Here is a 24,514-nt window from a genome sequence, read left to right on the forward strand (position 1 = left end):
CTTAGCCCGGTGCTCACGGCGCTGGTTCGGACTCCCATCTGCTCTCTCCTGCAGCGCGGGCAGCCATGGCAGGGTGTTTGGAAAATTCCTTCCCGCCTTTGACCCAGTGTTAGATTAAAACGTGCTCAGAAACCAATACCAAGGGCAGCGTGGTGTTCTCAGAGAACCTCGAGGGAAAATGCTGCGAGCGATGGTCGCTCTGTCAGTCACACTGGGAGGGAAGGGCTGAGATCCAACCAGCCAGTGCGAAAATCGACATAAACTTCTTCCGGAATATGAAGGCACCAGAGCAGTTCTAAACAAGCTTTTTCTAATTAAATAATGGTGATGGGCCCAACACGGTAGCCTAATGGCTAAAGTCTTCACCTTGCATGCCCAGGTCCCATGTGGGCACTGATTCATATCCCGGCTGCCCCACTTCCCCTCCAGCTCCCTGCTTGTGGCCTGGGAAAGCAGTCGGGGACGGCCCAAAGCCTTGGGACCCTGCACCCGCGTGGGAGACCCGGAAGAGGCTCCTGGCCCCTGGCTTTGGATTGGCTCAGCTCTGACCGTTGCAGGAGATATAAAAATCTTCCTCTCTGTCCTCTCTGTAGATCTGACTTTCCAACAAAAATAAATAAATCTTAAAAATGATGGTGATGTCATTTTTTGGAAAATACATAGACTGAAATAATTTTTAAGGATGTACTTTATTTATTTGAAAGGCAAGAGTTCCACAGAGCAGAGAGGGGTCTTCTCTGCGCCCTTTCCTGCCAGCAGGCCCCGGGGTCACTGAGCGGTGAGACCCCGCAAGAGCCACAGAGACAAACCGGTGAGGGCTATCCGACTTACTGTGCACGAGTTACAAGTTCAGAAAGGCCGAGGAAGCGGAGGGCTCCAGGGCGTCTTCTGACAGTCCTGCCACCCACCAGAGACACTGAAATTGGCTGGAAGACCCTCCAGTCCAGGTCACGGTCCACACGCAGGGCTGGAAGCTGTGCCTCAGGTCATGGCAGGGAGCAGGCAGAGGCAGTCACCTCAAGGTCTTCTTTGCGTTGATTCACTCCCCAGGTGACCACGAGGCTAGGACTGTGTCCGCCTAACCAGGCGCTTCTGGCCTTCCTCGCACCTGGGCCATCTTGCACTGTTCCCAGGTGCGTGAGCGGGGAGCCCAGTTGGGGCACAGTGGAACGGCCGGGCTGGGGAGGATCCACGTAGCTGTTCACACCTCAAGCTTGCTCCAAGCAGGGGCCCTATCACATGCCTTGCTTGCCCTTCTAGGCATGCGTGTCCACTATGTGGAGAAAAGATCTCAAAGTCTTTTCTCCGAGCAGATAACTTGAGGGCATCAAGTATTTTCAATTTTGTTCAAGTACGTAGTACGTAGCCATGAACAGCCCGGGCATCAGTAGGGCTCTCCTGGCCCTTGTCCTCTACTGACCGTGAACTTGGCCCCCTGCCTTCACCCTCTATTCAGACTCAAGTCAGCCTTCCTTGGAAGGTCAAGTTGGCGGTCAGAGTCTACACAAGCGGCTGGTGCACATGCCACTCTGTCTGTGACTGCCCGCTGTTTGCCACGAGGCAGGGAGGAATGGCAAGAGACTGATGCTGTGTGCTGGTTCATTGCCCAAATGTCCGATGGCTAGGGTCAGCTCTGCCTCGGCCGGACTCCCAGCTAGCTGAGCTCTAACCTGGCGCCTCGCAAGGTGCGTTAGCAGGAAGCTCGAGCCAGGAGCCACAGCTGGGACTCAGCCCCGGGTGCACGAGCCCCATGATGTCGAACCCACGAGCAGTGCTGCTTGGCTTATCGAAGCCTGTGTTCTGTAGAATGAGAGCGTCCCCAGGAGTCTCCCTGACACGCGTGAGCCAGGAGAAAGCTGCACCTTCCTGTGGTGGCATGAGACGCTGCGCTCACAGCCTGCGTCAGCTTCCTGCAGACCAGGGAGCTTAAAACGGCGGAGACGTGCTCGGACGGCTCTGGGCTGCGCGTCCACAGGCCGCACCGTCAGCAGTGGAGGCTCTGGGGGGATGCTGCCTGGCCCCTCTCTTCCTTCTCCTGGCCTGTGCTTCACCTCACCCAGGATTACCCGCCCTCGCGCCTAGTCCACATCTCCCTTGCCTTATAAGGATGCCGTCACTGGATCAGAGCCCAAACCTCAACCCGGCATGACCTCATCCTGACTCGGTGGCATTACGTGACTGCTACTTCCAAATAAGCTCACGTCCCTGAGTGCTGGGGATGAAGGAGACACGATTCAGCCCAAAATAAAAACGTGTCCTGTTTTTTTCCATAATCAGTATGTATTAATTTTGAAAATCTCATCAAGAACTATATCATGGCTTGCCTTATTTGTTTTAACAGCTCACCTCCCCTTTAGTGCCGCCAATCCCGGTGATGAGTTCTGGAAATGGCGGAATCTCTCTCAACACTAAGCTGCCAGATGCCCGGCAAGGCCAGCCTTCCTAGGGGCAGGATGCCAGGCCTGCTGCTCTCTGCACTGGGTGTGGCTCGTGCCCCAGGCCCTCTGAGTGGCCACACTTCCCACACACCTCGCCCAGAAGTTAGCTCCCCTTCTGTGACCTCCTTCCCCTGCTCTGCACGTCCTTGGAAGTTCTTACGGCACAGATGACTCCCCTGGCCGGTTTGCTAGGCCTCCATATCCATTTTTGTCTGCTTTTTGTTGTTCGGTTTGAGAGGCAGAGGGAGGAGAAAGAAGAAGAGCTAGAGTGCTCCCCACTGCAGGTGCTCCCCGCTGCAGGTGCTCCTCACTGCAGGTGCTCCCCACTGCAGGTGCTCCCCGCTGCAGGTGCTCCCCGCTGCAGGTGCTCCTCACTGCAGGTGCTCCTCACTGCAGGTGCTCCTCACTGCAGGTGCTCCCCGCTGCAGGTGCTCCTCACTGCAGGTGCTCCCCGCTGCAGGTGCTCCCCACTGCAGGTGCTCCCCGCTGCAGGTGCTCCCCGCTGCAGGTGCTCCTCACTGCAGGTGCTCCCCGCTGCAGGTGCTCCCCACTGCAGGTGCTCCTCACTGCAGGTGCTCCTCACTGCAGGTGCTCCTCACTGCAGGTGCTCCTCACTGCAGGTGCTCCTCACTGCAGGTGCTCCTCACTGCAGGTGCTCCTCACTGCAGGTGCTCCCCGCTGCAGGTGCTCCCCACTGCAGGTGCTCCTCACTGCAGGTGCTCCCCGCTGCAGGTGCTCCTCACTGCAGGTGCTCCCCGCTGCAGGTGCTCCCCACTGCAGGTGCTCCTCACTGCAGGTGCTCCTCACTGCAGGTGCTCCCCACTGCAGGTGCTCCTCACTGCAGGTGCTCCCCGCTGCAGGTGCTCCTCACTGCAGGTGCTCCCCACTGCAGGTGCTCCCCGCTGCAGGTGCTCCTCACTGCAGGTGCTCCCCGCTGCAGGTGCTCCTCACTGCAGGTGCTCCTCACTGCAGGTGCTCCCCGCTGCAGGTGCTCCCCGCTGCAGGTGCTCCTCACTGCAGGTGCTCCCCGCTGCAGGTGCTCCTCACTGCAGGTGCTCCTCACTGCAGGTGCTCCCCACTGCAGGTGCTCCCCGCTGCAGGTGCTCCTCACTGCAGGTGCTCCCCGCTGCAGGTGCTCCCCGCTGCAGGTGCTCCCCACTGCAGGTGCTCCCCACTGCAGGTGCTCCCCGCTGCAGGTGCTCCCCACTGCAGGTGCTCCCCACTGCAGGTGCTCCCCGCTGCAGGTGCTCCTCACTGCAGGTGCTCCCCGCTGCAGGTGCTCCCCGCTGCAGGTGCTCCCCGCTGCAGGTGCTCCTCACTGCAGGTGCTCCCCGCTGCAGGTGCTCCCCACTGCAGGTGCTCCCCGCTGCAGGTGCTCCCCGTGTGACTGGGGCTGAGCTGGCGTGTCTGGGAGCTGCCGCATGTCCGGGAGCTGCTGTGTGGCTGGCAGAAACCCAGTCACCTGAGCCACCACTGCTGTCCCTGGACACTGATGTGGGGTGCGGAATCTTTTTCTCCATTCAGTAGGCATTAAGCCCCTGATAACCAAGGCAGAGTCGGGAGGATGTTGCTAAGTCCCATGCTTATGTCCCCAAAGAGCCCTAATCTAAACTACTTTCAGAAGAAATAACCTGACACCCGAGATTTGCTGCTGAATGACTGTGGATTGTGGGGAGCTGCAGGCAGGGCTCTCCTGGGGACAGAGTTTCCTTCGCCTCCTGGGGATCAGCACGTGTTAGAAATTCCTACTTGAGAAGCGGGCAAAGGGAGCAGCCAGGACGGGCTCGCATGTCCCTAGGCAGCCCACCAACTTCTCCCTGAGAACCTCACAGCTCGGGAGAACACTTGTGTCCGAGTTGTGCCTGCTTACCAGCTCCTCTCTCCTCTGCCTGAGTGGGTGCCCCCGCGTGAAAGCTCCGTGCTCAGTGGCCTAACAGCCATAAGCAGGCGGTGAAGGACGGCCTGGATGCATGTCAGCTTACTGTGTGTGTGCTTGCATTTTTTCTAAAAATCTATTTATTTTTGTTGGAAAAGCAGACCTACAGAAAAGGAGTGACAGAAAGATCTTCTGTGTGCTGATTCACTGCATAAGTGGCCACAATGGCCAGAACTGAGCCACAGATCCGAAGCCAGGAGCCCTTTCCAGGTCTCCCACACGGGAGCAGGGTCCCATGGCTTTGGGCCGTCTTCTGTTGCTTTCCCTGGCCACAAGCAGGGAGCTGGATGAGACGTGGAGCAGCCAAGACACAAACCCGTGCCCACATGGGATCCTGGTGGTTGCAAGGAGAGGATTTAGCCACTAGGGTGTCACATCAGACCTTGCGCTTGCCGTTTGATGTTGTTTGACTAACGTTGTTTGCCACACTTTGCCATGGGCCTCATGTATGGGGAGGAGGTCCCCAGAACCTGATGCTCCAACCAAGCCTGAGCTGCCAACCCAGAAAGCCATGCCCAGCCGCTGGCCGTGTCATCCTTCCTGCGTGGAGGAGCCTTTTCTTTCACTTTTGTATTTTATTTGTAGACATTTATACCAAAATAGTGAAACTAAAGTTTGAAGAAAATAAATGTCATCCGTCTCAACGTGAATTTATCATGAAACAAAAACGAAAATTGTTTCAGAACTTCAGTGCGATGGGCAGCTCCTTCTGATGTCATTTCACTAGAACTTTCGGTCATGGGGCTGGTATTGTGGCACAGCAGCTTAATCTGCCACCTTCGGCGCCAACGATCCCATTTGCTCCCCTTCTGATCCAGCTTGCTGCTAATCCACCTGGGTGCCTGCGTCCCTGTGCAAACCCAGGAGAAGCTCCTGGCTCCTGGTTTTGGCTTGACTCGGCCCACCCAGCACCAGCTCATGCCAGGCACTTAAGGCATCTTGTCCCGTTTGATGTTCCCAGCGCCTGTCTGGCACAGGCCTTACGGGGGGCTCACGGTTTGGGGACTAGTCCAGAGACACAGAGTCGGGCAAGGGCTGAGCAACACACGGATGCTCCCACGTGCTCCTGCACTCAGCCCAGCCCACATCTGTGACCTCTCCCCAGCTGGGACGCAGCTTCGTGCAGTGGAGCTGCTGCTGGCACGCAGAGCTCCACTCCCACTGTTGAAGCTAGCCACAAGGGAGACACCGCAGACCCATGGCAGCTGGGCTGAGCTGCCAGCAGCTCCGCTCAGCAGCAGCCCTGGGAACACAGAGCTCCATGAGGAACTGAAAAACAGCCACTGACCCAGCTGGTGTGGGGAGCCTGGTTCACGGGGACTTGGCCTGGGATGAGGTCAGGCCCTGTTCGCATTTGCGCTTTGTTCACCAGCCGTGTCTCCAGAGCTTGTTCTGCGCGCTGTCCAGGAACCCCCTGAGCGCCTATCTCTATTCCATTCATCTGTCCCTGGAACGTGGCCGGTGGCAAGCAGCGGGTTCCCCCTTGTCGGCGACTCACTGGAGCACGATCCAGGGTGTGTGGGCACTGAGGTGGAGGCTGAGAAAAAGGGCAGGGCCTCGCCTGGGGGTGCTGGGAACCTGTGACACCACCCAGGCCGCATGCCAGCCACAGCCAAGCCCATAGCCCTTGAGGTGTTTCATGAATATCATTGTATTCCTGTCTTCTGGAACTTTGATCATGTCCACCCCTGAATTTCAGAGCTGAGAAATCCTGTTTCTCTGAGTCCTCAGTGGTCCCCTCAATCCCAGCCCTGCTGCCTCCTGGTGTTCTTGAGGGGTCTCTGAGTCTGCCCCATGGCGGCGTCTCGAGCTGTAGACAAGGTGGGAAATGGTCCCGTCAGCCAAGAACGGCCCTGGCCCAACGGCTCAGTGGCTAAGTCCTCACCTCGCAAGCACCGGCATCCCATATGGGCACCAGTTCATGTCCTGGCTGCTCCATTCCCCATCCAGCTCCCTGCTTGTGGCCTGGGAAAGCAGAGAAGGTTGGTCCAACGCCTTGGGACCCTGCACCGGCTGGGGAGACATGGAAGGGACTCCTGGCTTTGGATTGGCTCAGCTCCAGCTGTTGCAACAACTTGAGGAGTGAACCATCAGATGGAAGATCTTGCTGTGTCTCCTTCTTTCCATAAATTTCATCTGCCTTTCCAACAAAAATAAATCTTTAAAAAAAGAAAGAACAGTTTCAGAGAAGCACTCAACACCTGCACAGCCACTGTTTCTGCCTCTGCCTCTGTCTCTCTGTCTCTCTGTCTCTCTCTCTCTCTCTCTCTCTGGGTGTGTTTCATTCTGACCTTTATTCTTTAGGGCTCACTGCCACTCCCGCCTGCCCAGCCTTGTGCCCACTGCGCTGTGGTAAGGCAGGAAGCCTCTGTGCAGCACTGTGAAAGGACCCCACGTGACATGGCAGCTCAGCAGCTGGGTCAGCCTGCGGTTGGCAGTCATGTCACCTGGCTGCGTCACCTCTGTGGCTCTTGGGGGCTTGAGTAGTGAAACGGGGCGAGGTGGGGAAGTCAGGGTTTCCTGGCGGGTCAGGAAGGAGTGAACGGAAGGGCTTCTGAGGTCAGGGAGCTGCAGAATGCATGATTCTGTGTGCGTGACCGTGGGGGTCCATTTCCTCATTCACAGAGGAGGCTGCGAGGACCCCAGCGCGCCCTGGGAGATGGCGCGGGGCCTGCTGAGGTGACAGCAGCCTGGGACCCCCGCACCTGGCGCTCCAGCAGCATGCTCCCTGCCTGATGCCACCTTCGTTCTCATAAGTTGCCTCTTTCTGCTAAACAGGGAATTTTTCTAATTCCCTTTTGTAAAGTTTTGTTTCGTTATGAATCCTCAGAACTTTCACTCCTATTTGTTTTCCAAGAAATAGTTCCAAGGCAAAAACATTGTCGCTGATCTAGTCCCTGCTTCATTCAAATTTGGAAACAAGCTGGAGTGCTCTCAAAACCCAGGCACCTGTTAGAGGCAACTTCCCCTGCTGGCCTCCCACAGGACACAGCAGTTCCCAGAAGCCCTTGACTCTGCTTCCCATGGTGGCCTTTTTTAAAAGAGCTATTTATTTATTTACATGAAGGATATTTTGTTTTGTTTTGTGATATAGTCCCAGAGGCTCCGGGGCCGCCCGCGCCCTTCCCCGAGCTGGCTCTGCCTGCCCCTCTGATCTCCCCTCTCAGTTCACAATGATGTCCTTCGTGAAAGCCACAAGTCCTTCGTGCTGTTTTGACGCGTTTCCTGACAGGGCAGGCGTGGACAGTGTCGGAGTCCGCCATCTCACTGACAGTATATTCTCAATTCTTTCCCTGGGAGTCCGTCCTTGGTCTGTATGCGTAGAGACACACAGCACTTTGTCTCCATAGCTGAACAGCCCCGCTCCACTGCACTACACATCCCTAAAGTACAGAACCAGTGGGCACAGGCCACAGTAGGACAAGAACAATAAGTTTTCATCAACACGAAGTTAACAAACTGCTTTAAAAAAACGCATCACGAGAGTGGTGAAGACAGGAATGAAGGTCCTGGTGGGGACAGATGCCAGTGCGCGACCTTGCGACGCTGAAGGAATTACAGTGACCGGCTCACCTTCATCCCTCGTGCCAGGCGGCACCGCGGCGCCGAAATGCACGTGCACAATCTCACGTGTTCACAAGCGATCCGTCTCTTCTGGATCATCAAGTCATGAATCACAAGAACCAGGAAGTGTGAGATTTATAGCAGAAACAACCAGATTTGACACTGCAGAACTGCCAGCTGGAACAAGCAAGGGCCATTCTATGAGAAGATGAGCTAAACAACCCCTGGCCGTATCAGCATTGAGATTTTTGATGGAAGTTATATTACAGGAAATGTGTTACCTGATCCTTAGGGATGGGCTCATTTCCCTTAGCATAATGGTAGATTTATGTATTTTTATTAGAAAGTCAGATATACACAGAGGAGGAGACATAGAAAGATCTTCCATCTGCTGATTCACTCCCCAAGTGGCTGCAACAGCCAGAGCTGAGCCAATCCAAAGCCGAGAGCCAGGAGCCTCTTCTGGGTCTCCTGCATGGGTGCAGGGTCCCAAGGCTTTGGGCCGTCCTCGACTGCTTTCCTTGGCCACAAGCAGGGAGCTGGATGGGAAGTGGCACTGCCGGGATTAGAACCAGTGCCCATATGGGATCCAGGTGTGCATGCATAAAGGTGACAACTTTAGCTACTAGGCTACCACACCAGGCCCCAGAATGGTTTTTTAAGTGGCAAGTGAAGGTTACAGTCCCATTTGACAGATTAGCTTCCCGAGCAAGTGACCAAGTGGCTGTAAATGACCAGGCCCTGGCCTGTGTGCAGTGGAGTCCATGGCACTGAGCTGAGGCCAGGTTCCGGCCGATGTGCCTTGCAGACCTTCCCAGGGACCCGACCCTTCCAGCCTGTAGCACAGGCCCTCACCTCGGGTTCCTGACTGCAAAGGGTCGCCCGGTGGCGCCTTCGGACCCCTCGCCCCACAGCCCGCTGGCGTCCTCCTGTTTGTGAGCCCTGTTACGTGTTCAACTTTTACAGCTGTCATGGAACTAGACCCTTCGGCTGAGCAGGTCCCTGGGGGAACCAGGTGGCCCCGGGCCACCGTGTGCCTTCAGCAGGCGGGGAGGGCTGTTCTGTGGAATGGTCACACAGCAGCCGTGCCTGCTGTGACACTGGTGTCTGTCTGAATGTGGGCCTTGAGGCTCACGCCTGAGTGTCCCTATGAGGCCTTCGGATTACTGCTGCCCTAGGGCTAGCCACCGTCTTCCCCAGCACACACCCACACGGCCCGAGCAGACGGTGACCCGCTGCAGCGCTGCCAGTCGTGGTCCAGACTGCTGGGAACTGGACCTGTCCCTACACGGCTCACCGGAACCCAGTCTGCTCACTTCTTCCCAGCTTCACGGCAGCACTACCACATGGTCGGCATGAGCTCGGCCCTGCGACTGCCTCCACCGCAGTAACAGGCCACACACCAGGGGCTTCCCCTGCACCGCTGGTTGTCCGGGCGGAGCAGCACCCGAGCAGCACCCGAGCGGGCACGGAGCTCCGTGCTTGTCAGCCGTACGGTTGGAGTCTCTGGGCCAGTGTCCTGTGTGGCGCGGGGAACGGGTGAAAGCCCAGCACCTCTGCCTGTCTTCCCGTGGAGTACAGGGGCCAGGGCCTGCGCGGTGTGGGCTCGGGCTGTCTGACACGCGGCTGAAGCCCAGCCCCGCACCCAGCCACCCAGCCGCCCAGCCCCGCACCCAGGCCAGCCCCGCACCCCAGGCCAGCCCCGCACCCAGCCCAGCCCCGCACCCAGCCGCGCCTGCTGAGACTTCCCGCGGTGAGAGCTTACTTTCTGTTTATCAGACACTTCCTCAGAAGGAAGGTGTTCCCGCGTCCTGAGCCGCACATGCCCTTCCGCCCAAGGCCTCGCTGGGTGATGTGTCAAGCATGTGCGGCTAATCCAGCCCCAGGACCTGCCAAACTGAAACACGCTGGACCAAGTGCAGACCCCAGCCCGGGGGTTAGCAGAGCCCGCGTGCTGACGGGCGCTGGCAAGGCTGCATGTCACGGGGTCCAGCCTGGGTCTGTCAGCCTGACCTGTGTCGTCTCTCCATGTAGACAGATTCGTGCAGGAAGCCAAGTCATAAACAGGCCATTTCTCGGCGTGCTGCGAGCCAGACAGCCAGAGCTGCACCGTGCAGATGCTGAGCAGCCGCGGCCGAGCGTCAGGACCATCCATCCTCACAAGGGCCAGCTGTGGGGGGCTGGCCACCCCCGGCTGGGCATGGCCTGGAGAGGCTGCTGACAGGGCCCTCCCCAGACGTTTCTCCCTCTGCCATAAAACAAGCCAGCTTGGCCACAGCCCCCCGGGGGGTCACATCAGACCCCTGCCACCGCGCCCGTGTGCCTGCTCTGATCAGTTAGCAGCGGCCGGCCTGCCTGCCATCCATCCTTCTTTGCTTGCCGTCTCTCTTCTCTCCCTCCCCCCTTCCTGCAGCCAGACTAAGTTATAGCTGATAGTCAACATTTCCATTTTGCCGGCAAACAGACCCAGCAGGAGAATGTGAGTGGAGCCGTCTGCCATCTGCTCAGTAGGGAAACAGCATGTCAGCAGAGGCAGACATGATCGGATCTTGGGTGCAGAGCCTCTCCCAGCCATACCCAGTGAGCCTGGCACCCGGCTCCTCTGATGCCTGGCGCCTGGCTGGCACCTGGCTCGGCTGGACACTTGCAGAATGATTGCGACTGGTGTTACAGCACAGTGGGTGAAGCAGTTGTGCGAGACACAGGCAGCCCGAGTAAACACCAGCGTGAGTCCTGGCTGCCCTTCCCCGTCCAGCTCCCTATAGAGTCCAAGAAGACAATGGAACGGGGCCTAAGTGCCCGGGCCCCTGCCAGCCTGTGGTTGGCCTGGACGGAGGGCCGAAGTGCTCCCTCTCTTGAGATGACAGGGCCCTGACAGGACACACCCACCCATCATGTCCACCCCAAAACACATCCCTTCTGTGGTTTCCTAGTTCAAGTGCGGAAGACTGCACTGGGGGTCTTCTGGCGTGAGGAGGCAGTAACGACAGCTGGAGAGCTTTTGCAGAGAGAGGCGGGACTATCGGGCCGCAGTGTGAGCTGGGCGGGTTTGTGCGTGTCGGGGACCCTGAGAGGGACCCGTGTGGAAGGACAGACGGTCTCTGAAATACCCTCAAGGGGTTCCTATAACTCAGATGGCTTCACAGCAGACACAACTCGTGTGAAACACAACAGCAGGCTACCAAGAGGAGAGTGTTTCTGATGCCCTGTGACGGGGGCTCGCTGCACGAGAGACCCCAGCCCGCAAGTCATTCCACAGGGGGACGACACAGACGGATCCAACACACGGCCAGGGAAGAGACAGCAGGGCCTCGAGACCAAGTCAAGCGGGCCAACTTTTGGCTGACGTGGGTGAGCTGGTCAGAGCAGCGAGACCGTGACGTGGATACAGGATGCTGCGGAGGAAGTGTTTTAAGCTTTTTCTTTTATTTTTACTTTTTGTTTGGAAAAAAGACAGATTTCATTCAGTGCCTCACTCTCGAAACGCAGACCCGGAACCCACTCTAAGGTGTGCGGGCTCGTGGACCCCACCTGCCCTAGGAGCCGTCCTCGGCTGTCTCCCAGTGTGTCAGCGGAAGCTCGATCCGAAACAGCCAGGACGGACTGCAGGTGCCCAAAAGGACGTCTGGCCACTGGGCAGGAACAGGCCCCGAGGGCAGAAGGTGCTGCTATGGAAATGCTGGTGTGTGTGTGTGTGCGTGTGTGTGTGTGTGTGTGTGTGTGAAGTCCTCTCTGAGAACGTGTTGGCATTCATGCTTAAAAACATTTTAGTCACCCAACCTGAGTGTCCTCAGCAGATGACTGGATAAACGGATGAGCCAAGTGTGGTAGAGCCATACTAAACCACCTGGCGAGGTACGTTCTGCCCGAGCTGGGACCCACGTGACTCCTGACCAGGCGTGCTGAAGCAGCCGTCCCAGCACGTCCTGCAGCTCTGCCGCTGTACGTGGAGACTTCCACAGAGGCTGGAAGGAGGCGTGGGCCGCTAGCGTTCTGTCGGGAAACAGGATGGGATTGTGGAAACGGATGCTGCTCGTGTCTGCACAGCAGCGTGAGTGTCCCCGGCACTCCTGGGTCACACGCTCAGACGTGGCTGTAGGGGAACGCACAGGCTGCAAGCAGCTCTTACCACAATAAGAAGCCCCCGAGTGCGGCCGAGTGTGCAGCAGCAGCAGATGCCACTGGGATGCAGGGCCCCGTGTCGGAGGGGTGCCAGCCCCACGTTCACTTTTTAAGATTTTTAATGATTATACAGTGGCGAGGGCTGCATACCCACTGGGCCGCTCAAGGGGTTGGAGGGTCGAGGTGCCACTTCCACTTTTGAGCGTGGTTGGTAACAATTGCTTGGATCTCTGCCACCAATGCGGGAGACCCAACTTGAGCTTTGGCACCTGGCTTGGGCCTGACACAGCCCTAGCTGTTGCAAGCGTTTGGGGAGCGAACCAGCAAACGAAAATTGTCCCAAAGAAATATGAAAAACCGTAGAGCACCTTGGGTGAGACTGACTGGTGCACACTGTTCTTGCGGACTCGGTGGGGCTCTGCCCGCGTGAGCCCTTCCACACAGCAACAAGACAGAATCACAGAGCAGATCAGGCACTCTTCCTGGCAGCGGAGGTGCCTCCAGGAGTGCCCACAGCTCCGCTCCCAATCCCGGCTCCCCTAAGGAGCTCCCACCTGGCAGGCCTGAGGAATGGACTCCCGCCCCAGCCGGGAAGCATGGCTCAGCCTTGGCTGCTAGGAGCATGTAGGGGTGAACCAGTGGGTAAGGTCGGCTTGGAGTTCCCAGGGCAGCCAGCCACACCTCAGAGCAGAGTGTCAGGGGCTGTGCTGACAAGTGCCGGCCCCTCACCCGCTCGGGCACAGTGCCCCTGTGGCACACACTGAGGTAGGAGAGGTCCCATGTCCCGCCCCGCAGCAGGCTGCACCTCTGCCTGCTTAGAGACCTTGGCGCCCCAGCCTCAGTCCCAGCCTTGTGCCTCCTGCCCAGGTTCCAGGCTCAGGGCTCCGTCCTCTGATTACAGCTCATTCAGCCTCCTACATGGGATGCAGGGCTCAGCCCTCGTCCTGGGAAGCCAGCCCTGGCAGTGAGCAGGAAGAGCCCACCCTACCCCAGCAGGCCTGGTGTGCGGGAGGCACTTCCTGCCCCCTGACTCCTGCAGCAGGACCGGTCCCTGGGCAAATGCCAGGCAGCTGCAGTACCCACGGCTTGTGGCTGCCTGGCCCCAATCTGGGCTCTGGGTTGCTCAACCTGCCATGCTTTTCCTGTTCCCCTTTTCCCAGGCGGGCGCCGCTCCGGCAGCCCGTGCTCCCAGCCCCTCTGGGCTCGCTGCACGGAAGCACGGCCCATGCACTTGGACCCCCAAGCCCTTCCCACGACTCTGATTGCCTCTTCCTGCCCTAGGTTGCTAAACAGCTCATGAAGAAACCCATCTCTCACCTTTCTATTTTAAGGAAGGAGCCGACCCTGTTCTGTCTGTTGAGAGGCTCTGGCCGGCCGGGGGACAGGTGCCCAGAACACCGGGAGGAAGCTGGAGGCGCCTGCCCACCTCCACCTCTGCACACCGCCCGTAGCTGCAGACTTGCCCTTGGCCAGAGCAGGGGGCATCTCTTACCCCTGCCCACCGCCTGCCCAGGTGGGGGAAACTGCTGGTGCAGGGGAAGCCAGAACCCCTCGCCTGTGAGCCTGCCCCCGACTGTGCCTCCAAGGCCACGTGGAAGCGCACAGGCAGAGAACGCTTTAGGGCCCTTTCGTGGCATGAAAACTAACTCCCAAGTTCAATTGTTTTGGAAGAAAATGTCAAGGAGTGGAGAACAAAGGCCTACATGGACTAGTCCCTTGCGAGGGAGGAGGGGTGTGGCTAAGAGGAGGGATGAGGCCGGGAGGAGGGGTGAAGCTAAGGAGGGGTGAGGCCGGGAGGAGGGGTAAGGCCGGGAGCAGGGGTAAGGCCGGGAGCAGGGGTGAGACCGAGGGGAAGGGTGAGGCTGAGAGAGGAATGAGGCCGGGAGGAGGGGTGAGGCTAAGAGAGGGGTGAGGCCGGGAGGAGGGGTAAGGCCGGGAGCAGGGGTGAGACCGAGGGGAGGGGTGAGGCTGAGAGAGGAATGAGGCCGGGAGGAGGGGTGAGGCTAAGAGAGGGGTGAGGCCGGGAGAAGGGCTCAGGCCACTGATGGGCCCATGGGTGCTTGCTGCGTTATCCTTTGTAGAATTCTGAATGTTTGAAATAGTTGATTACATTTTAAAATAGAAGTACACAGTGCTTTTCCTAGATAAGAATTGTCTTAGCCGTGAGCCTGGCAGGGTTTGCTCCGCTGTTATGAAGAAATAGCCTTGGGACTCCATGCCGACAGCACATGAGTACAGGAAGCCCCCCACCCACCGCCGGTGGTCGCTGTGGAATCCTGGCCTCTGAGGGCCACCTGACCCAGCCGGGTCCACACGGCCCGTCCAGCCCGCTCCACCAAGGTCCCCATCGCTCTCCTTCCTTCCAGAGGATTCCAGCGAGGATGCCACTGTTGCTCCCCTACTCAGAGGAACTGTTGTTTTATCAACTCAGGGAGGGAAAACTCAGCCTGTTCAGACATCTGAGACAAATGGGGACTTTCCTTTCTGGAGCCCTACAGGGTCCTTATTATGTAAACGGCTCCACGATCTGTTCTCTGGAAATGGACAGAATACATAATTCACTCACAACATGACAGCATGCAGCCACTGCGGGTCCCTGAGCATCTCCACCAGCACGGGCTGCGGCAGCCACAGGCTGTGCCTGGGGGGAGCGTGGTGAGAGCGGAGACGGAGTCGCAGGGGTCCCGGGCCTCTGCACAGGAGCCAGCCTGCAGGAAGTCAGCGTGGAGAGCTTGCCAGGCCGCCGCGGCTCCTTAGCCTTGCCATTGCAGATGGCTTCCACCCTGAGACTCGGTACCTCAGAGGCCATTGGGGGCTCTGGCACGTTTCTGAGGAGTTTCAGCTTCTGTTGGATTACCAAAGGGGTAATCACTCCAAATTCTGAGAAACTCTGTATTAAGCCAAAACTTTGCAAATCCAACTTAAACTGTCTTGAGGGAAAAAGGGAGGAATTTACTGGCTCACGTAACAAAAAAGTCCAGGGGCTTTGGGGTTGAGGCAAGGCTGAATCCAGGGGCTCCGACGCAGCTGCACGCCCTGTCACTGGCAGTGGGCCAATGCGGGCAAGAGGTCCCCACGGCAGAGGACCGAGCCACACGGGGGGCTCCCGCATGGGGAAGGGCCAGGCTGAGCGGGGCACCTCAGCTCCGCACTTTGGAGGTGACCTTATCTGGAATTAGAGTCTTCACATAGGATCCAGTAAGGATGGGAGCGAGCCTTGACCCTAAGACAGCTGTTCCTGGAGGCGGCAGGGCAAGGAGACGTGACCGGCATGTTGATGCAGAGGCCAGGATGACACACACCTAGCAGTGAAGCCCCGGGACCCCCAGGAGCAGGGAGAGGCAGGAAGGGCCCCTCCCAGAGCCTTCTGCTGGCCTGTAATCCTGCCCACCCCTCCTAGACGGTCACTCCCGGCTGGGAGCATTGTCACGACCTGCCCGAGAACTCGGCCCTGAGCAGCCCTTGCTCCCAGCATCCTGACCTGGACGCGTGCTCTCTCCAGCCTGTCCACCACACAGACTTCTGGCTCCTCCACACCCAAGAGGATCCCAGTCTGGGGTTTACCCAAAAAGGTCACAAGGAAGTTGGGGAAGTAGTGGTCCCAAAGGCCGGGGAAGTCCTCCGGCCGACTCGTGACTGCTTCCCAGGTGCCCCTCGTGTCTGCAGAGGTGTCTCATGGTGTCGCGTCTTCCCTCAGGTTCCCCAGCAGCTCCCAATCAAGGGGGAAGCCCCAGGAGCTCCCCCGGGGACCAGCAAGGCCACATGGGGCTGTGGAGATGCACAGACACCACCAGGAGCCGGCGTGGCGCACCGAGAGGCGCCACCATGACATCACTGCCAAAAGCCCCTGAATCCCACGTGGTCAGGGCTGACTGGCACTGGTGCCTGGGCGCTGGCCGGCCTCCGCGTTCAACAGGGAGCCAGAGCACAGCCAGCCCTGACCAGGCCCGCTGGAGTGCACAGCCTGGAGCTCAGGCCCTGCCCGATGGCTGTGCCACCTTCAGGCTGATGGCCGACTCGGACCTTGCACAGCCTCTCGGCGCCCCCTTGTGGAACAGTCAGAAATGAGCGTGCACAGCATAGTGTGGTTATCTGATGACGTGTTTGCTCCAGTTCTTGCCAGTCTGTGCCAGGCACTGGGCTTGCAGTGAATAAGACAGACACTATTGCCTCAGAGCTTAGGGAAAGAGGGTCATGATGATGATCGTGGCAGCAGGAGCAATGGTGAGAACAGAAAGCGCTGGCGGTGCTGGCGGTGAGCCGGAGGATGGAGCCGCTGCTGGAGGATGGAGCCGCTGCTGGCAGTGAGCCGGAGGATGGAGCCGCTACTGGCAGTGCTGGTGCTGGCGGTGAGCCGGAGGATGGAGCCGCTGCTGGCGGTGCTGGCGGTGAGCCGGAGGATGGAGCCGCTACTGGCAGTGCTGGTGCTGGCGGTGAGCCGGAGGATGGAGCCGCTGCTGGCGGTGAGCCGGAGGATGGAGCCGCTGCTGGAGGATGGAGCCGCTGCTGGAGGATGGAGCCGCTGCTGGTGGTGAGCTGGAGGATGGAGCCGCTGCTGGCAGTGCTGGTGCTGGCGGTGAGCCGGAGGATGGAGCCGTCACAGGACTTGCTCAAGCCAGCCCTCCCTGAAGATGTCTGTGAAGTCAACACAGACATGGTGTTTCAGTGTTTGCTTTACTCATAAACAAGAATTTCTTTCCAAAATCACTAGTGAAAATGCCGCCTCGTTTGTATCTGTGACTCGTGAGGTGCTGGCCACCCACCCATGAGTGTGCGTGCATACACCCACAACACCCACTCCCCACGCCCCTCACACACCAACTCAAACGTGGGGAGGGGGACAGAGCCAGGAGCAGAACCTGCATTGTCAAACCACCCTGGCAGAAATTCACCTGTCCTCCTGGGTGCCCGGGCAAGGCTGGGCCCAAGCAGCTGCAGCACCGCTCAGCAGCTCAATGGGCAGAGCCCAGGCAGGACTCAGTGCTTGGCCCTGCGCTGAACGGGCCTGGAGAAGTCTCTGGGACCTTGTTCCCCTCACAGCCTGGCGTTCACAGTATGGGGGTGCTGTGTCTTCAGCGTGGATAGCCCCTAAAGGACGAGGTAGCCGCTGCACCCTGCTCTTATAGCCAACCGTCAGTGAAGGAAACCAGAAGCAGGCATTCACCTGGAAAGTGCCGTGTGCAGCTTCAGTACCGTGTGCAGCCAGGGTCAGTGCCGTGTGCAGCCAGCGTTGCAGCACCGGCTCTCAGTCTACACAAATCCCAGGGTCAAGGTGCTGCTGGCACCCCTTCTCTCATTCTGTGACACTGAGGCAGGCAGAGGACAGGCCCTGACCCCGGTCCTGGGCGGGCCGTCCACACAGACTGCCCACGGCTGAAATGGGTCCGAGTGCTTTCCTGCAGCTTCCGCTCACAGGATCCTCCCCTTGCAGAGGCGGCCGTGGAGGGCAGCTCGTGGATCTGCTGGAACAGCGTGTGTCAAAGGAAAGTGACGTGTGTGGGCAAATACTCCCCGGGCGCTGGCGTGCACGTCTGTGCTTCCCCAACCAGTGGCTCGAGAACAGGAGCCGCGGGAGGGCCAGCCGTGTGTGTCTGAGCTCAGACTGAGGGGGGCTCTGAGAAGCGCAGTCCCTAGTCAGTATTGCAGGCCATTGGCACAAAGACCGAGTTCTTTATTCAATTACAGAGGAGGCTGGCGTCGCAGGGGAAGCTGCTGCTGGCAGCGCCGTGCAAGAGTGCTGGGTTGGAGCACGGGCTGCTCTGCTTCCCGCGGGGCGTCGTGCTGACCCCGTGGCCCGAGGATCTGAGCTCCTGCCGGCCTGTGGGAGATGCAAGCGATGTTCCCGGCCCGGCGTGGCTGCTGGGGCCATTTCAGGTGGGAATCGGCAGATGAAAACCCTCTCTACTGCTTGCTCTCACGCTCTTTCAGACTAATCTTTAAAAAAAGAAAATACACAGAATGGAGCAAAATACGCACTTGCCAGGGAAGCAAGCCCACGAGTTTCAGAGGGCTTGCACCTGCGTGGCGGGAGAGTTGAGGCCACTGCAGGGTGACCCGGAGAGCCCATCTCCCTTCCATCCTTCAGCAGGACGTTTGCCTTTCCTGGGGGATCAGGGACTAGCGTGGAACCCCGGCGCCACCTGCTGTTTCCTTGGGATGCGGCAGCTGGCTCCGGGAGGCCAGCGTGGGCAGCAGGTCCTGCGTGAAGGGCAGCAGGTGCTGCGTGAAGGGAAGCGGTGCCTTCCCAGCTTCCCCCTACCCCACACCCACTGCAGGAGCTGTGTCCTGTGCCTGTCCACAGGGTCACTGGGACCCAGCCTGCCCCCTGGAGACCGTCAGAAGCTCTGGGTTGAGGCTAAGGTCCGTGTTTTCAACCAGTTTCCCGTGAATGTAGTGGTCTGAACCTGCACTAAAGCCGGCTACGGAGACTGGATACCCTCCGGGGCATCTTGGGTAAGCAGTTGTGTGTGTGTGAGAGAGAGAGAGAAACAGAAATTGATTTATAGAGGAGAGGCATCAAGCAATCTTTCCATCCACTGGTTCACTCCCCAAGGGGCTGAAATGGCCAGAGCTGCGCCAATCCAAAGCCAGGAGCCAGGAGCTTCTGGGTCTCCCACACAGGTGCAGGTTCCCAAGGTTTTGGGACGTCCTTGACTGCTTTCCCAGGCCATAAGCAAGGAGCTGGATGGGGAGTGAAGCAGCTGGGACACAAACTCGTGCCGACATGGGGTGCCAGCACTGCAGGTGGAGGATTAGCCAGTGGAGCCACCATGCCACCCCCAAGCACTTTTCCATAGTTGCACGTAACCCACAGCCTGCCTAAGACCCTGGAGCTGGGGTGCTGTGTCAGAGCTTAATCCTGCATCTAGTCAGGCGAGCAGCCCTTCAGGAATCAGGACGGGCAGGCCGCCGGCTGTCCTGGGCTTCACAGCCTTGTCCTGACCTGGTCAGTCTTTCCTAGGTGACAAGAAGTTACAGGATTGGGCTGTTTGAAGCCAGTCATGAGCAGAATCAGCTGGTTAAATGACAGGTGCCGTGGGACTGACCACTGCGCTGGTCGTGCTGACCCTCTGAGCTGTCCCTGGCATCTGGGTCACCGAGCTCACCCTCGAGTAGCCACCGCTGGCCCTGTAGGCTCACCAACAGTCCGGCTAGCTTAGCACAATGGCACTGGAGCCACTGTGTCTCCTGGCAGAACCAGACGCTGCCAGCAGTGGGGCCGGAGCTCAGAGAGGGGAACCAAGGGCCCTGCCAGTGAGCAGCTCCACGCACCCACTCAGGGTTCTCCTGGCTTCCCGGTGTATTGGTCAGCTTTGCTTTAACTCAAATGCCCAAGGGAAGGAAGGCAATTATATGGGCTCAGTCCAAGACTGGAGGCCACATTTGTCCATGCAGCTCATGAGATCAGATGGCAGAGGGCCGACCACACGATGAGCCAGGAGGCGCCACCCTCTCACGAGGCACCCTATGGTCTCGGCCCTGCCCACCAGACCACCCACGCAGGCTGCCCTGTACAGCACTGCCAGGCTTCACTTGTTCTGGTTTCCTGCGAGCCAAGGGTGGAGCTCATAGCCCAGGGAAGAGCCTTGAAGGGGGGCAGGCATGGACCCCAAAGAAGGGGCGGGCTAGAATCCAACAATGAATCCTGCCCCTTCCCCGATTCTAACAGACCTGCCAATAAAGAACCATTTTAAGGGCAAAGACAAGAACAAAATTGACAGCCACACTCTGGAACCTGAAACCAAAGCAGTGGCAGAGCGCTCTTGCAGACCGCGCCGGACAAGATGGAGCCCCCGGTGCTGACGCAGCAGCTGATCCCAGCGGGGTCTCAGGCAAGACAAGGGAGTCTTCCCACACAAGGTAAACTCCTCGCGATGCCCGAGGCCCGCCGTCTGTCCCCGCTTCCCACTCACGCCCTCCTCTATCCACCACCTTCGTTGCTGGGACCACTCTACCGGAATGAAGCACTGCCTGGTTCCAAGATTAATATTGTTTTCATGGCAACTCTGCCCCTTGTATCTTGCTGCTCCAGGGGCAGGCTGGCAGTTTGGGAGTCGGGGGCCTGTGTAGCAGGGGTCAGGTCACATCCACTCGGGCACCTTTGCCTCCCAGCTCAGCTCCAAGGGCCCAGTCGCTCTCCAGGATCACACCGCTCATCCGACTCACTGGTGCAGCAGAGCAGCCCCTCTGCACAGCCATCCCCTGCTCCAGCGCCCTTCCTGGGCTTGCTGCATCCTCAGGCAGGGGCTCCAGGGAGGCCAGTCAAGGGTGCACAGGGAACGGGAATGGGAGTGGAGAGCATGTCAGGGCTGGGACGTCGCTCCCGCCCTGACAGCTCCTCATGCTGCCAGTGGCCCTGCTGAGACTGACCGCTTCCAGGAGCAAGACTCAGAAAAGCGGCTCACGCAAACTACTGTGACTTTACTTGTTTAAAACCCAGAACGTCCCATGGCACAGGACTGTGTAGGAGACGAGGTTCTGTCAACTGGCCCACTACCCAAATGCCAACAAATGCCAGCCGGGAACCAGAAAATCCAGACCTCCCATGGGGATGGCAGAAACCCAGCTCCTTGCAGGGCCTGTCCAGGCACCGACACGGCCCCGCTGTGCGGTACAAGCGTGCCCGCCAGCAGTTCCACCCCGGGCCGATGCCTATCCTAGCACAACTCCATCACCTCCTTACAAGGCACAAGCCACCTGGTGATCGCCAGGATGCACTTCCTGGGCACACTGGCGAGGAGCCTACTCTCGGTTCTCAGAGACGGACCACGAGGGACTCCGTGTAAATCTGTCATTTATTACGACTGGTACTGTCGGACAGAAGGGTTTCCAGTAGGTCAGCGCACAGCTGACGGACACAGCGGGGCCCGGCTCCCGGCGGCTCCTACTTCTTCCACTCGTTCTTGTCATAGTCCCACTTGGCAGCGAAGCCGTGGATGGGGCCCACCTTCATGTCCAGCATCCTCTTGGTCTGCATGGCCACCCAATCCTTGTCAAAGGTGTGCGGGATGGGGCCGTACACTGCAAAGCAATTCCACAAAGCATGTCTCCAGCAGCGGTCTCTGCGGCCACGGCTGTCCGGGCCCTCCCAGAGGGAGGGGGCCAGCACAGCGTCGGGCACCCCGCCCCCAGCACTGCGGGACGAGGCCAGCACAGCATCGGGCCCTCACTGTGGGATGAGGCCAGCACAGCATCGGGCCCTCCCAGCGCTGCGGGGCGAGGCCAGCACAGCGTCGGGAACCCCCCCCAGCACTGTGGGATGAGGCCAGCACAGCGTCGGGCACTCCCTCCCAGCGCTGTGGGATGAAGCCAGCACAGCGTCGGGCCCTCACTGTGGGATGAGGCCAGCACAGCGTTGGGCCCCCCCAGCGCTGTGGGACGAGGCCAGCACAGCGTCTACCTGTCGGCCTCCACACAGCTCCCGTCTCTAGGCACAGACACTTCTTAACTTTTAAAATAGTCCCTTGTTGGTAAAAAGCAGCTAGGTGAGCCAGAGGCAGCCCCAGCTCTCCAGGAACTGCAGATGGCAACACTCACAGTCCCGCAGAGCCTACAAGGTAGAGGAGCCCTGCTAACTGAACCACCTGCCGTCTGTCCACAAGGAACGCCGAGGGACCACAGCGGGATGAGTGGCCAATCCCAATGGGGCCCACAGGTGCCCTGCCGGCTGCTGGGGTGCAGCCCCCAACTGCTGACAGAGTTCAGCCGGCAGGCCCCTTCTGGTTTTGTGAACGGGTGGGCAGATAAAGCTGCTAAACACGTGCTGTAGAAAGCTCTGCCCTATCGGCTTCTCTCCCACAACTTGAGCTAACATCATGTTTCCTGAGGCCCTGGAAGCAGCTCCCCCTCTCTGGAAATGCCCCCAGTGCACGACGGGGCGCCCAAGGCTGCAGCCTCCCTGGCCACACCGGGCCAGGCGAGCCCACTGACAGGCTCACCATAGTGCTTCTCCCAGATGAGGATGAGGGCAGTGAAGCCGACGAAGAACAAGGCCGCGCCCACGACGGTCTTCCACTCGTTGGTGCCTCTGTTCATCTCAGCGAAGCTCTCGTTGAACTGGATGCGATACACTGCGGACGGAAACACAGCCCAGTGCTCCCAGGGGAGTGCCAGGGGAGTGCCAGGGGAGGCCCCGCGCACGGCAGGCAGCCGCGGTGACCTGCCACGGCCAGCGGGGACGGCCGCCGTCACTCACACGCAGGGCTCGCCGACACTCACACGCAGGGCTCGCGGCACAGCCCGGTCACTCACACGCAGGGCTCGCGGCACGGCCCGCCGACACTCACGTTCGACCTTCTCGTCCCTGGTGAGGCTGCTCCAGGAGGCCTTCTCCTTCTCCTTCAGGGCCTTCTGGCCGGCCGACAGCTGCTTCACGTGCGCCACGTCAGGCAACGGGTAGTCCCGCCGGTCCACGTAGTTTGGCAGGGCATAATCCTCACTCTTCACAACGCTCCCTGAAAGTGACGCACAGGATGGCACTTCTGAAAACTGAAACGAGCCCCTGAAGCTCCGCTCGGGCACCCTGGGCCAGCAGACCTGGTGGGCCCACGGCGCCTCAAGGGACACCATCGGGGCGTCCGCCCCCGCCTGGCAGGCCACCACGGCCTCTACCCAGCCAGTCTCACGCACAGACTTCAGGTCAGCGCAGCCAGAACCGTGAGCACCGAGAGCTCCTGCAAGCATGGCTGTGTCCAGCGCGGGGGCCGGGCACAGTGTGACAGGTACAGCGTGAGACAGCATGGCTGGTCTCGGAGGGGACAGCCTGGCCCTCGCCTCAGAAGGCACACAGCCCACAGGACAGAACAAGCAGACCACCAGGGCCGGTCACGGGGCAGAAAGGCCAAGTCGGGGAGGAAGAGGACAGGGCACAGCGCAGAAGGCAGTGTGAGCGAGGGGAGACAAGGCCGTGGGGGAGCCACAGAAGGTTCCAGACAGCGCCTGCTGCCATGAGCGCCTCAGGCACACGGCCAGGGGGCATCAAGGTGCCCAGTCTCCAGGTGGCAGCCTTGTGTGATGGCACTGGCTCCAGTCCTGGCCGCTCCACTACGACCCAGCTCCCTGCGGTGGCCTGGGAGGGCAGCTGACAACGGCTCAGGCGCTTGGGCGCCTAGGCGCAGGTGGCAGCCTGCAGGGCACTGACTCTGGCCCACACAGCCACTGCGGTGTGAACCAACGGCCGGAAACCTGCTTCCCCTGGCCCCTCGCCTGTGAAGCTGCCTTCCCAACTTCTGGAACAACACTCAAGCAGCTGTCACTCACCGTGAGCACGCAGACGCACCGAGGTGGAAACCGCACGCCTGCCGATGAGGCCCAGCACCCTGGAGGCCAACATTCTGAAAGAAAACGGGCACCGTCCTGGGCACTGGGAACCTAGCACCTGCTCCGGGGGCGGCTTGCGTGTGTGCCCGCAGATAACTCTGAAAGCAAATGCCAGTCCCCTCTCCCCTCTTCCCTGGACAAAGCCACCGAAGAGCCTCAAATAAGGCTTTATTTCCGGGTTTCCGTAGGTTTTGACGGGGCACATTTCAGGAGGAAGGTAAAAAATGGCCTTTCTTTAAAAAATGGAAGAAAAGGACATCTCAAGGTGACTGAGAAAGCGGTCTGCCTTCTGCGGGGCAGCGGGGCGGTTCGCGGGCACTGGACACCCGCAGTGCACCGGGCAGCCGGGGACAGCCCCCGCAGGATGGCACGGCCACCGCGACCCACGCCCTGCAGGATGACCCATCCACCCGCGACCCAGGCCCTGCAGGATGACCCATCCACCCGCGACCCAGGCCCTGCAGGATGACCCATCCACCCGCGACCCAGGCCCTGCAGGATGACCCGTCCACCCGCCACCCGCGACCCACGCCCTGCAGGATGGCCCGTCCACCCGCGACCCACGCCCTGCAGGATGGCCCGTCCGGGCCTGCACGGCCCCTGCAGCCGGCGCCCGGGCCAGCGGACGCGCCAAGGTCAGAGCGCGGGGCCGGGCCGCAGGCGCGGGGAGGCGGCGGGGGAGCTCCGGGAAGCGGGGCCGGGCGCTCCGGGGACCCACACGGAAGCCGCCGCCGCCCCCGGTGCCGCGCGCCCGGCCTCAATGTCCCCGCCGCCCCGGGCCCGGCCGCCATGCAGCGGGCACCGTGCCCCGGGCCGAGCGCACGCCCCGCGGCCCCCCGAGCGCGGCCCGGACACCCCGCCCGGCCGGCCGCCTCACCTGCCGCCCCGACCCGCGACCGCCCTCCGCGCCGCCAGTGCCCGAGTGCCCGAGTGCCCGAGTGCCCCCAGTGCCCGAGCGCCCCCAGTGCCCGAGCGCCGCGGCCGGAAGAGAGCGAGCCCCGCCGCGGAGCACCACGGGATCGCCGAGGCCCCGCCCACGCCCCGCGGAGGCCAAGGGCGCATGCGCCGCCGCCCGCGTCGCAAAACGCCGGCCGCGCCGCTTTGCGGCAACCGGGCGCCGGGCGGCCAGCGCGAG

The 24,514-nt window shown here is 60.1% G+C and overlaps 1 protein-coding gene across 1 annotated transcript; it reads right to left on the reverse strand.

Moving 5' to 3' along the window:
• Window positions 1-20,837: 20,837 nt before the first annotated feature.
• On the reverse strand, window positions 20,838-24,277 carry LOC121157858. The gene is made up of 5 exons (XM_040982268.1): window positions 24,257-24,277; window positions 23,320-23,393; window positions 22,347-22,514; window positions 21,999-22,130; window positions 20,838-21,081 (listed from the first exon to the last, which is right to left on the reverse strand). The coding sequence occupies exons 2-5, from the start codon at window positions 23,390-23,392 to the stop codon at window positions 20,945-20,947; spliced, it is 510 nt and encodes a 169-aa protein (XP_040838202.1). The 5' UTR covers window position 23,393; window positions 24,257-24,277; the 3' UTR covers window positions 20,838-20,944.
• Window positions 24,278-24,514: the final 237 nt, after the last annotated feature.

Source organism: Ochotona curzoniae, unplaced genomic scaffold (assembly GCF_017591425.1).
Source record: "Ochotona curzoniae isolate NIBS_2020 unplaced genomic scaffold, NIBS_Ocur_1.0 contig_3622, whole genome shotgun sequence".
Taxonomy (NCBI): domain Eukaryota; kingdom Metazoa; phylum Chordata; class Mammalia; order Lagomorpha; family Ochotonidae; genus Ochotona; species Ochotona curzoniae.